This window comes from Eurytemora carolleeae, unplaced genomic scaffold (genome assembly GCF_000591075.1).
Source record: "Eurytemora carolleeae unplaced genomic scaffold, Eaff_2.0 scaffold204, whole genome shotgun sequence".
NCBI classification, from domain to species: domain Eukaryota; kingdom Metazoa; phylum Arthropoda; class Copepoda; order Calanoida; family Temoridae; genus Eurytemora; species Eurytemora carolleeae.
Window position 1 is genome coordinate 112,093 of NW_019396099.1, and position 14,272 is coordinate 126,364.

The following is a 14,272-nucleotide window of genomic DNA, read 5'->3' on the forward strand; positions in this document are numbered from 1 at the left end:
ACTGTCTTTTGTCCAGGTACAAAAGTTTGTGGCTTGGGAATATATGTTTTACATGCAATGTTTGGGTATATTCAATGTAAGGGTATACGGTACATTTGAAGGACATGTACGGTACATTTGAAGGACATGTACGGTACATTTGAAGTAACTGGGCCGCACATTTGAGGTAAAGTCTTTGAATTTAAAAAAATACAACGCCTTTGCTATAATTACAAAAAGTTCAGTCATTAAGTTTCACATCAGCACAAAACATATTTTATCGCTTCTTCATAATTAGAAAAGAATGTTTAACATGAAGGATTTCTTGTCGATTTCTCTCTCTATAGCCATATATATTGTCTGGTTCAATCTACCAGCGAAGAATATAACTCAATTACCGGAGTGTATAATTATCTGCGTTAAATCTGTTTAGATTTAATTGAGATATTTTGAAGAAATATCTCCAACCCTTCCCTCTACAATTATACCCAACTATAATTTCAAATTATTCCAATCTATTTCTTACGGATAAATATAAATAAGAAATAACACGTTGAATGGTAAGTTGTTGAATGTGATGTGTTTAGGTTCGTTGTAAAATTCTCATTAATCAAGATTTTACATTTACAGGGTTATCCAATAAATACGAGATTTTGTTGACGACATTTAACACCCTTTGGTTAGAACCATCCGAAGATTTGATTTGATTTTCTGTCATAAATATTGAGTTTTAATGGGATATTTAATAGTCAAGCAAAAAAGTTTACATCTGCATGGAACCATGAATGTATGTAAAAATGTTCCACAGTCATCACTGAGGTCTGTCTCATTCTTTGTGGGTAACCCTGTCCCTGTAGTTTTTAAGCTATTCAATGTAGATTGGGCATTGTTTGTGTAAACCCTTCATATACCTTTCCGTCAGTCTGTTATACCCCCTCTCCCACCCCCTCTTTTATACCCCACTCCTCATTCTTGCTAACCTGGAAAGAATTCTAATTTAGCTTTTTAGTGCGTAAATAAGCATTACCTCTGAATAAGCATTATGTATGGTTCACGTGGTTAAATGCAATACAAAAATTTAATTTCTGGCAGAAGGAATTATTTTTTTCTAAATTGTTAGCAGTTTAACATTATCATTCCATACTAGAAAATAATTTGTTGAAACCTCCCCCCCCCCAAAATCGCCCCTCTTCCAAAGTTTACGCATAAGTATTTAATAAAAATATGAATTATAATTTACATTTCATCTTGATCAAAACTCTAATTATAAGGATCATTAGTGTATGACTGTTGTTAAGAAGGATTTGAAAATAATTATTTTCTTCTTGTTCAAATATAAGTAAACTGCCCTCCCATACATGTACAAGGTTGACTGCAGTACAAACACTAGATTTAAGCATTGGTAAACATTAAATACATCCCCCCCCCCTCCTCCTACCCTCTACTATATCTGTTCATATGTTCCATCCCGAGTATAAGAGCACTCTATCAAGCTTGAGCTGATGCGTGAAATACAAAGGTCAAATTTAGAACAGCTGCAAGGATATACGCCGGTCATTTGTTCTGGTATACCCCACCTAGTCTCCCCTCCCCTCAATATACTCAATATATATATATAAGGATCATATTACACTTTCAATATCCTAGCCCCGGGTACAGGGATAGATAGATAGAATATTAGAACGATCTTCAAAAAGTGAGTTAGCATGTGCTGAGTAGGGTGGGGGGAGGGGGAGAGACAAGAGGGAGGAAGAAGAAGGGGAGGGGGAGGAAGGAAGGGTAATTGATATGGAAAGGGTAAAAATATGAATAGAAAAGGATAGATTTTCCGGACAATTTACAAATAAACTGCTCGCCTAATTTTTAATCCCTACATCTTGTACACCTATTACAAATAAACTGCTCGCCTATCCAAAACACTAATTTTTAATCACTACATCGTGTACATCTATTACAACCTTTGCAGAATTCATTATATAAATTAACAAAAGCAAATAATATCAAGATATGAGGATTAGAAAATTAGAGTATTAGTGCGAGCGTTTAGTTCCTTTATTTCCTTTTATTGTGAAGGAAACGATATGAGAGACTATCTTGTGACCCCCCCCCCCATTTACCAATAAGGCTTTGCCAGGATTTTGGCGGTATTTTGATAAGCTTGACAGGTGTGGTTTTGAGCATCCGTCCTGCAAACACCTAAAAGTTTGACAAACACCCTGACATGAAGAACATGAAGTATATGCGCAGATAAATAGAGATGACAGAGTTAGACGAGTGAGTAAACAATGGTTTGAATGTAAATAAAAGAACAAAAGAGTCAGATTCAGAAGTTTGAAATAAAACAAGAATGTGTGTAATAGGAAACTTGTTTTTTATTATTCTCTCTTTTCCTTGGAAACATTTAAAATTAGAATAAAACAAAGTTAGTTGTCAAAATTCCTGGCTTTTATCTTAATTATAAAGATTTCTCCCCTTCCTTAAAAACTATTATTTATTTTTGCAGGAGCTAAATTTCTTTATGTTAACCTTAGATTCTATAGTTCTTCTATGCTACAGTAAAGTCCCAATTTTTCCATGTCAAAACTACCTTGCTAAAGCTTAATCCCTAGTCTTCCTTGCTAAATTTTAATACTAATCCTAGTCCCTCTTTGCCAAAGTTTAGTTAAAGTAAATCCTAGTCTCTATACTTGCTAATATAATTCCCAAGTCTCCTTATCAAAGTTTAATTCTAATCCCTTTGCTTAAGAAATTCCCAATTCTCTTTGGTAAAGTTTAATCCTAATCCCTCTTTGGTGAATTTTAATCCTGATCCCTGTAGTGAAAAGTTTAATCCTGATTGTTCTATGGATTAATGAATCATCTTCTCCTGCATCGTTGTGGCATATAAACCCTTAATTACGGACTAATTACAACCTTTAATGGTTTAAGTTTGTAATTACATATAAATAATCATCACACCTCTGTAATTAACTCCGTAGGGCCTCCCCCCCCCTCTGATGGTCGGTGGCAGGCGNATAATCAAAAAGGCCTCTTAATTACTAAAATAAGTCATCTGCCGATGACTAATTTTAACAATAGAGCCATAATATTTACAGAGTTTCAGGTCGTCTTCATAGTCTCATTCTTTGTGGGTAACCCTGTCCCTGTAGTTTTTAAGCTATTCAATGTAGATTGGGCATTGTTTGTGTAAACCCTTCATATACCTTTCCGTCAGTCTGTTATACCCCCTCTCCCACCCCCTCTTTTATACCTCCTTCCCCACCCCCTCTTTTATACCCCCTCCCCCCTCTTTCTTATTTGTATTTTACTTTTAAATATATTCAATCATAACTTTAACTTTATAAAAAAATAGTTCTCATTTCTGAAAATTGTATATGTTAGATTAGATTTATTACTATTTTCAGTCAAAGTTTATAGATAGATATTTTACTGCCCGAATTAAGTTTTTCACTCTGTAGAATAATACGATTATAAACAAATTTACTTTTATTATCATTTAAATGTAATTTTTTCGATTTTCATTCCTTTTTTTTCTTTCCGATTCCTGGCTTTGTTGTTCCTAGTTTACAGAATTTAAATATTCTTTTAATATTTTCTTTATAAAAAGCCAAGACAAAGCAGATGATGCCTCTTGCGTTGCGTTTACAGATTAAATTTACTCGAGAGGACTGTAACCATCTGACCGGTTTTGTTAGATGAAGCTCATGTAACCAGGTGACCAGTCCTGTTAGATCAAGCTCATGTAACCAGCTGACCGGTCTTATTAGATCAGGCTCATGTAACCAGCTGACCGGTCATGTTAGATCTAGCTCATGTAACCATCTGACCAGTCTTGTTAAATCTAGTTCCTGTAACCAGCTGATCGGTATTGTTAAAACAAGGTTCTGTAATCATCTGTAGATTTATATCAGTATATGCGGGTCATCTTCTATAACCGAGTCTAAGCGTTCTGTTAATGAGACACCGCGTCGTCCCCCCCCCTTCATGGGACCGTGATTGAAAGAAATGCCGAAAAATTTATATTCAGTCCAGTCCTTTTCTCCATTAATTGACACGAAATATGGTGGATTTGATCAGAGAAGATATAGTTGGACAGCTACGGATAGATAGATAGATAGACAGATAGATAGAAACAGTGGATAGATAGATAGATATGGGTGGTCTAGATGTGTGAAATGTGAATATATAAATACCGGCCCGTGTAGACGTGGTATTAATTTCACCCCTGGGCTTCACACTGTTCACTGTCTTTTGTCCAGCTACTCATTTAAATACTTTCTATGAGGCCATTTATAATTATTTTTTTAATGAGAAATTCATTTTTGAAATTTAAAAGTTTCTTCTGACGATCCCAAAAGAGTATTTGAATCCCCTCTCCTCAATCCATGAAAAGATCCTCGTGATGCTCCCTCCAAATTTGCACAATCTAGTGAAAAGGTATTTTTCAGGTAAATTGTTTTGTATTCAAATATTTTCAGAAAATCATAGGTTTCCAAGCACCCCCTGCCCCCTCCCCTCAACCTTCCTGTGCCCCAAATTTACACCGACAGAGGGTCAGAGGATGCCATAAAATGTTCTTGCCTAGAAATGAATCCATGAATCCATGGTTCCCTGTTCCCTCACTTCTCACTTCTCCGGGTTTACATATCATGTTCTAGGAACCAGGCAGGGTTAGACATTCAGATAAACTCATCTTTGTATATTCACTGTTTAGCCGACTAACCTAGAGTATATACAGGGTGTCCTCTGAAGAATGAAGAATAAAGTGTGTGTGAAAAAAAGCAATGCTCGACTCCTAACAATTCCAAAATGTGTGGATGGAGATATTTGAAGTTTCTTACTAATTAAGAAAATCTAAACAAAGCAAAATTCTTCATCTCTTTAATTGTAAGGTACAAAACAGGAAGACTCCGTATTGTGGATTGAAAAAATTAGAAATTGAAAACCAAATATTTAATATGGTATTTATGTTTGAGTCTGTTACTATATGATTCATGAAACAAGTTAAAGACTTCAATCAAGTCACGTGTTTATTGGGACACCCTGTAGATCTACAATTCTGCAGGGTAACCTGGAAGAAATGTAAAACTGCAGGAAATGACACATCGTTACATTTATTATAAACAGCTCTTAAACTTTTAAACTTTATGTTATGCAGAATTAAATAGGGGTACACCAACTTTAGGCTATTTTCTAGAAAACGATTAGTTGACCCCCCCCCCTTTTATTTTCTTCACTTTTTGTTCTGTAAATGTGAAACATTTCGGACCATACTTAATTGCAATTACAAATCTGTAACTTTGCTTATGTAGTCCAAGGTAGATATGGGACAGTGTACTATGTACAAATAAAGTTGCTGGGTAAAAATGCATGGTTACAGGGTGTTTACTGTATAAACTAACAAACATCTAGTATCCAATGTACCATTGTTACAGGGTGTTTACTGTATAAACTAACAAACATCTAGTATCCAATGTACCATGGTTGCAGGGTGTATAAACTAACAAACATCTAGTATCCAATGTACCATGGTTGCAGGGTGTATAAACTAACAAACATCTAGTATCCAATGTACCATTGTTACAGGGTGTTTACTGTATAAACTAACAAACATCTAGTATCCAATGTACCATNTATGGGACAGTGTACTATGTACAAATAAAGTTGCTGGGTAAAAATGCATGGTTACAGGGTGTTTACTGTATAAACTAACAAACATCTAGTATCCAATGTACCATTGTTACAGGGTGTATAAACTAACAAACATCTAGTATCCAATGTACCATTGTTACAGGGTGTTTACTGTATAAACTAACAAACATCTAGTATCCAATGTACCATTGTTACAGGGTGTTTACTGTATCAAACATCTACCCCTGGACCTCCCGAACCCTGGTATAATCGGTGCACCACCAGTAGTGATTATAATTACTAGTAATAAGCCTCATTATTCCTAAATATTTCCTTTCCGTACTATCCAAACATAACAAACAAACAAACAATTAAAAAGTCTTTTCAACCCACCGCATCCCCACGCTGAAAACCATAATTTTAATTTCAAAGTTTCAGATTTACTTTACTGTTTTCATTTTCCAATAAAAAAATACAATTAAATTCTGATAGAATAAAATATGTTTGATATCAAGCACCAATTTTTTTTTTTTGGATCAAAAGTCGATCTGATCTTTAGTATCTAAGGTTACTATAATTAGAAAATTTAATTCTCTAAAACTTGAAACTGAGGATTTTACAATTTTCAACCGAAACACAATGTCTAAGAATCAAGATTGCAAAGGTTAAAATAAGTTCAAAAGTAAAATATTGGCTTGGTTTATAACTTGGCAGTTATAATTAGACAAGCATTTTATATTTTCAGGTAGAACAGTGGAAAAAAGATCAAATTAACTTTTTCAAGATTTTATTTTTGCTTTCAAAAATCAAATTATTCAGAAAATATTTTTTTCAAAAGTAAACTGGTCCATCAGATTAAAAAAATAATAATTTTCTTAATCAGAGATTCAAAAAGAAAAGTACTAACCAGGAGCTCAGTAAAGTTTGATGTATAGAACATAAAGGATTAAGGGAAGATTATTAACGCGGAGCTATTTAAAGATTTAACAAAGGTCCTTATCTTTCTTTAATCTCTCTATTAAACTAAATTCAGGAGGCGCTTGGGCAAAAAGGGGGGCAGGACTGAATTGAGAGGAGGGGAGGGACTCCTACTCCACCTCCTACCCCCATGGATATCTATGAGCAGGGATCAGTTAGGTTGAACCGACACTGTTTAGAGCTGAGAGTTCCGACACCGGTCAGTACTCAGTCAGTAGTTCTTAGGACGCGGAGCTGTTCATATTTTAACCAAAGTTCCCAATCAATAACCATGTTCTCTAGATTATTATTTGTTTTAAATATTTCCGGCTGTATGGCAAGCAGGCCGGTCATTACAGAACATCCTCAAGATATCATGGTGCATAGAGGAGCACCGACCACATTAAACTGCGGAGCTTTTGGTTCTCCGACACCAACCATTTCATGGTTTAAGGACGGAGAACGTATGTTTACCGGAGGAGGAGATCATACAGTTCTATTACCAGGAGGAGGTTTATTCTTTCTCCGTACTCGGCATAACCACAGAAGCAGAGACTCCGGGACCTATAGTTGTAGAGCGGAGAACGAGGAAGGAGTTGTTTACAGTAAATCCGCAACCCTCACAGTTATATGTAAGTTAAAACTATTAATTCCTCTGATTGCCAAGTTCTTAAGTTTATTGGCTAATCCTGATCTATATAGATTAGGAGAGATATATTGGTTTAATATTGGTGTAAAGTATCTTTATTGATCTTCATTGTTTTAAGATGAGGTTTTCTTTCATCTTGAACCAGAATACGGAGCATATATCGTGATCCCTCTTATTTCTATCATAACTTATCTTTTACCGGGTTTTCAGTTCGGTTAGGTTTTCAATGTTGGTTGGTTCAAACTTTGTTAATGATTAACATGTTTTGCTGAGCTATTTCTAGAATATATCTGGGGTTATTGTTCAGAAATTGAGCTATTAGCCTCACAGCTTGAACCTTGGAGACCTTTTCTTACAAGTTAACTTTAAGTTTTAGAGTAGCAAAAAAGTTTGATATTTAATTTTATTTTATTTCTAGATTTGAAGCATGAATTCGGTCATGTTCCTAAACTTGTGACTGCTGAGGAGGGGGAAAATATTGCTCTATCCTGTTTCCCACCTGAGGGAAATCCTAAACCAACAATCTCCTGGATGAAAGAAGGTCAGGTGCTGAATTTAAACTCCGGAAAGTATTCTCTGGATCCGTCCGGAGTACTCCTTGTAAACAAGCTGACCCAGGATGATACTGGGAAGTATGAATGCAGTGCTCGGAACGAAGCAGGAACACTCACAGATTCTCCTGTCTCTCTTACTGTTAGGATTAGTGAATATGAGGAAGATAAAGAGGAGGAAGAAGGAGAGTATCTACCTAGTCCTGTGATAACTGATGCAGTTCTTCTTGATCGTATAACAGGCCTGGTCCACTGGTTACCTGTTCTAGATGTGGATGATTATATTGTCCGTGTGGTTGTAGGAGATCAGGAGATCACAAACATTACAGTGGAGAAGGACGTGAACCAAGTCAAGCTGCACAGCCTCGACCCTGACCTCGTTTACACCATCAGCATCGCCGCCGAGCGTCAAGGTGTCATCTCATCCTTCTCCCCGGAGCATAAACTGTCCTCAAACCTCCGCGAGATAACTGTCAACCTGACGGAGACGGACAACCCCGAACCTGAGCTCTGGATTATTGGTATGGTTGTTGTGATCATGATCACTCTGATGATCATCCTGGCAGCTGTTCTCATCTTCCACAAGATCTCAAACCTGAAGGAGAAGGATGCAGAGGAGGCAGATAGGACGGAGATCAAGAGATATAGTTGGTTGGATAGAAGATGGGACACAAACCAGATCAGTTCTTTCAAATCTGACAGGCTTCTCCTGGACAACCATTATGATTACGTGATACCAAATCAGACATTTGAATCTTATCAGTTCTCAAATCAGAACACAGGATCAAAACTGAAAACCAATCAGACAACTGATTCCTGTCACGTGATCCCAATTCATTCAGATATTTACCATTATGCATCAACCCCTATTGTGAAGACGGACTTCTTAATGCCAATCAAACTTCAAAATATTTAATTAATCCGCCTTTTTATCTTCAATCTACGGGAACCTTTAACCAGTTTATAGTTATATATTCACCATACATTCCTTCTGCTAAGAAACCATTAGAAATTGTAAATGTATCTTGTAAATAATATATAATATGTAGTCCAGGCTAGGCGATACAACATTTAGAAATAAATTATAATCATAAATACAAATTTTATTTCTTACAATCGTGTTGAACCGTTCTAAAAGCTTGTAATTATAAGTTCTTCATTTAGGGAAGTATGAAACATTTTCATCATAAAATGTGCAATCCTTTTTTTAAAATTAAGTATTTGACCAATTAAAAAATTATAAACCTTAATTGTGATTTTTTAAAATAAAATCAAGTTAATTGAATTTCATTAATAGTATTTCTTTTAATATTTCGAAAATTGTTTCTTTTAGACTTTTTCTTGAAAATGAGTTTAAAACTTTATTTTTATTAACTTAAATATCCGAGTATGCAACAAATGTAGCCTGGCAAGACCACAGTGAATAAAGTCTTCAGAACTTTATCTTAACTTAAATATCCGAGTATGCAACAAATTTAGCCTGGCAAGACCACAGTGAATATCCGAGTATGCAACAAATGTAGTCTGGCAAGACCACAGTGAATATCCGAGTATGCATCAAATGTAGCCTGGGAAGACCACAGTGAATAAAGTCTTCAGAACTTTATCTTAACTTAAATATCCGAGTATGCAACAAATGTAGCCTGGCAAGACCACAGTGAATAAAGTCATCAGAACTTTATCTTTATTAACTTAGTATTGATGCGTGGTGTCCAGCGAAATTTAAAATCACAGCGCGAAAGTTGCTCATTTTGCACGCGAATTTTGCACGCGAATTTTTGCTTTTAAAAATTTTATTTTAGAGTTTAACTTTGACATAAACCAAAATGAACAATAAGTTCACAATAATAACTAAAGTAGTCTAAAACAGTTGGAGTCATTGATCATTATGTAATAAAGTAAAGGAATTCAGTCTTTGTAACAAACTCTGATTTTCGAATTTCTATATTTTTTTCACCTGATGGTGTAAACCTTTGATATTTCAAACTTAGATTCCTTCATCTATCAGAATTCATAGTTTGAAATATCTAAGGTCTACGGCATTGGGTTGCAAAGATTTAGAGATTAGAAAATCATAGTTTGTGACAAAGACTCAATTCCTTTATAATAGTCGATTTGGTGGCGCATCTAGAAAATTTTATTTTGAGTGATGTTTAACTTCTTTACTCACGACGACCCTGACCCTTTAAATGAAACTAACTAATTAAGAGAAAATGAGTATTAGCGCAGATTTCTTCCCAAATTATGGTGGCTAACTTCGCAAGCAAAGTCGCAATTTGCGCGGAAACTAATTGCGCACAAATTCGCAATGTTTCTGCCTAATTTATCTCGGTGGAAACTTCGCAGTTCCGAATAAATTGCGCAAAAATTTGCGTTCGTGAGAAATTTTATTCTGAATCTAATCTAAACACTAAATTATATGTTCTCAGAAGTAAGAATCGATTCTGATTCGATCTAGTCGATCCATAGTTTTGTTTGATACGTCGAATTTACTTCTCATGCAACTAAAAAAGAATTGTTTAAAGGAATTGAGTCTTTGGAACAAAATCAAATATTAAAACCACAATATCTTCAGAACTCGATGTTGTAAACCTTTGATATTTCAAACTCAGATTATTTGATCTAACAAAATTCATAGTTTGAAATATCTAAGGTATGTAACATTTGGTTCCAAAGATATAGTTATTAGAAAATCAGAGTTTGTGGCTAAGACTCAATTCCTTTGAAAGGCTTAAAATTAAAGGCGTTGAAAGTAATTTTGCTTTTGTTTACAACCCATGCATCAAGCAATGGCAATTTTTACACAAGTGTTCATTCTAAAAATAAAGGAAAGTTGAAAAGTACGAAGTTTTAAATAAATCCCAAAAATTCGAAAATAATATTTAAAATTACGTTTTTGGATCCTTAGCCTAAGTTAGATTTTGCCGATTTAATGTTTATTGCAAATTAGAAATTATAAATAAACCTAGAAGAAATAATATATTTAATAAATCGTAAATATTCAATTTAGTATAAAAAAAAAATGGCACAATGTGATTAAAGCAAAATTGAAGAAGTTTTCTAGGAAAATTTTACAATAAAAATTACTTTTGAATGTTTTTTTTTTAACACGGAATTCCGGTTTTCTTTACCTCCTCTAAAGTTTCTAGAGTCAGATTGCATGAGGTAGGTTAAAAGAGATGATATTATTATATGATACTAACTGTACCCCACACTGGGAATTCTTATAGGTTCCCTGACCCATTAGTTTCAGACTTTAGATACATAATCAGATATACAATGAGATTTAAGATGTAAAATACAATCAAATATCAGATATTTAATCAGATATTAGATATATAATCAGATATCAGATATATAATCATATATCAGATATATAATCAAATATCAGAAATTTAATCAGATATCAGATATATAATCAGATATCAGATATATAATCATATATTAGATATATAATCAGGTATCAGATATACAATCATATATCGGATATATAATCAGATATCAGATATTTAATCAGATATTAGATATATAATCAGATATCAGATATATAATCAGATATCAGATATATAATCAGATATCAGATATACAATCAGATTCAGATATATAATCAGATATTAGATATATAATCAGAGATCATATATATATCCAGATATTAGATATATAATCAGTTATCGATATACATTCAGATATCAGATATATAATAAGATATTAGATATATAATCAGATATTAGATATATAATCAGATATCAGATGTATAATCAGATATCAGATATGTAATCAGATATTAGATATATAATCAGATATTAGATATATAATCAGATATCAGATGTATAATCAGATATCAGATATATAATCAGATATCTGATATATAATCAGGTATCAGATATATAATCAGATATCAGATATATAATCAGATATCAGATATATAATCAGATATCATAAATATAATCAGATATCAGATATATAATCAGATATCAGATATGTAATCAGATATCAGATATATAAACAGATATCAGATATATAATCAGATATTAGATATATAATCAGATATCAGATATATATTCAGATATTAGATATATAATCAGATATCAGATATAATCAGATATCATATATATAATCAGGTATCAGATATATAATCAGATATCATATAAAATCAGATATCAGATATATAATCAGATATCAGATATATAATCAGATATCAGATATATAATCAGATATCAGATATATAATCATATATTAGATATATAATCAGGTATCAGATATACAATCATATATCGGATATATAATCAGATATCAGATATATAATCAGATATCAGATATATATTCAAGATTCAATCAGAATCAGATACAAGTCCTAACCAAGGGATGCAATCCGTCGTCTTTGCAATAAGGACAGAGATCAGGGACCAACGGAAATCGGTGTTATAGGTATAGATCATGTAGTGACATACAGTACATCGGATAAATGAGAGTTGCGGCATCTGTGTATATTCAGTGTACACAGATCAGGGGTATGTAAACAGTAGACAGTTTTGCTATACCATAACATGACAGATTTGTTGTATAAAACTACAAATTAAGAAGTTATACGACCATCAGTAAAATATGAATTTTATTTTAGATAATTTATATTTTTTAAGCTTTTGAGAAATCAACATTTCTGCAACAGAGCTAGGCTTTCCCTTCCCCGCTTTTGGCATTTGTGGAAATATTTTTTTAAAGGAGGATGGACCAACCAACGCATATTTTTTTTTTAGAATGTAACATATTTTCAAAATTGGATTCGTCTTAAAGGAATATTTCATAATTTTTTAATGGCAAGGGCATATAAAGGGTTTGTTCGGAGGGGGGGGGGGTGATGCTCTGCCCTCGGCCACCATATGTTCTTGAAATATTTTCTCATTTTCAAACGCCTAACGACTGCTGTTCTTTCTAAATTTATAAGTCACCAACCCCCCATCCCCCGACCCCCCCAGAATACATTCTGTTTACGATGGATATTTTGGTTTAAAGAAACAAATAGTCCTAAGTATAATCTTAAACTTGTTCAGGTTTCATGCTGCCGGGTCTGTCAGGAGATTCATGAACTGCATACTTTGAAACCCGATTAAAATATTGCTTTTTTTTTCATTAATAAATTGTTAAGCCCACCATGTTGTACATTATTTACAGAATTATTCTTACAGCTTCGTCAGATTTAGAATTTGTCTCTTTCTAGTTGGATTTAGATCTTTGTTTACCATTTTATTTAACTGTGTCTAGTACTCCCCGTGTAATTAACAAATGAGCTTTTTACAGTAAAAAGAAATAAAAACATGGCATATTTTACTGTTTTTGCCCTATAATTTTCCGTTTTTGGCCTTTCATTCCAAGTTAATTCACATAAACAGAGGCATATATATTGGATGTTAAATTTTTATCACGCATATGAATAGAAATAGAAATTGCTCGTGAGAAAAAATAACAGTTTTTCTGGGTAAAATTCTCAATTTGGAGCACAAAAAAATGGTTTTGGACAAAAAACTTTTGTTTATGATAATGTATTTTTCAAAATTCAAAAACTTTAAATGTTTATCGTAATAAATTGTATTTACCCTTAATTTAAAGAGGGGCTTCCCCGACTCACAAGCACATCTGTACTCTTTAAACCTTTGTCTGATCAATAATTTGGAAGATATCATTGTTTTTCTAGGTTGTAAAGTGTTTGAATGCTGGTCATTTTTGACAGTCCCTTTTACTTTTAAAGTTTAAGATATGGATATCTTACTCATTTTTTCAATATTACAAAGCTTACAGGGGCCCTTTGTGAACTAAATATTACAGTTCCTTTATAGGGACCATGGACAAAAGCTTCAATACTATTCTCTAAATTTTGATTCATAATCAAAATAACGTCTACATAAATCCCCCTTTTCTTTATATGTACATGTTGACCTTTTCATCAAATCTTGAGGGGACTGCACAATTTCCATGTACACATTGCCTATCATCATTCTATACTCTAACCTTTCTCTGTCAAAATAACATCTTTCTTTATTTGTACATGCTGACCTTTTCGTCAAATTTGATGGGACTGTACAATTTCCCTGTACACATTGCCTATCATCATTCTATACTCAAACCTTTCTCCGTCAAAATAAAATCTTTCTTTATATGTACATGTTGACCTTTACGTCAAGTTTGAGGAGACTGTACAATTTCCCTGAGCCCAAAACTTAAGACAGGGTGTCGTTGTGAAAACCAGTTTTAAACCCGGGTTTCACAAATGGGGTTAGGCAGTTTTGTGAATATCAATATTTTTGTAATAAAATATTATTTTTTTCACTTTGTTTATATTCTCCATTTTTTTCGAATCTCTTAAATCAAAATCTACACAAATGTCAAGACCCCAAAAAGGAAACTCGGGAGTTTCGTTCAACGATACTCTTTTAAATTTCGGGCTCTGTACACATTGTCTATCAGCATTCTATACTCTAACCTTTCTCTGTCAAAATAAATAACATCT

At 33.5% G+C, this 14,272-nt stretch overlaps 1 protein-coding gene across 1 annotated transcript; it reads left to right on the top strand.

Annotated features, from left to right (window-relative positions):
• Positions 1-6,760: 6,760 nt before the first annotated feature.
• On the top strand, positions 6,761-8,862 carry LOC111694906 (neogenin). Its single transcript, XM_023463962.1, has 2 exons — positions 6,761-7,199; positions 7,635-8,862. The coding sequence occupies exons 1-2, from the start codon at positions 6,860-6,862 to the stop codon at positions 8,681-8,683; spliced, it is 1,389 nt and encodes a 462-aa protein (XP_023319730.1). The 5' UTR covers positions 6,761-6,859; the 3' UTR covers positions 8,684-8,862.
• The last annotated feature ends 5,410 nt before the right edge of the window (positions 8,863-14,272 follow it).

Excerpts from the sequence above, each read along its gene's own strand:
- LOC111694906 (XM_023463962.1), top strand. The coding sequence starts at position 6,860 with ATGTTCTCTAGATTATTATTTGTTTTAAATATTTCCGGCTGTATGGCA. Across the intron at positions 7,200-7,634 it reads CGCAACCCTCACAGTTATAT|ATTTGAAGCATGAATTCGGT; the intron begins GTAAGTTAAAAC and ends TTTTATTTCTAG.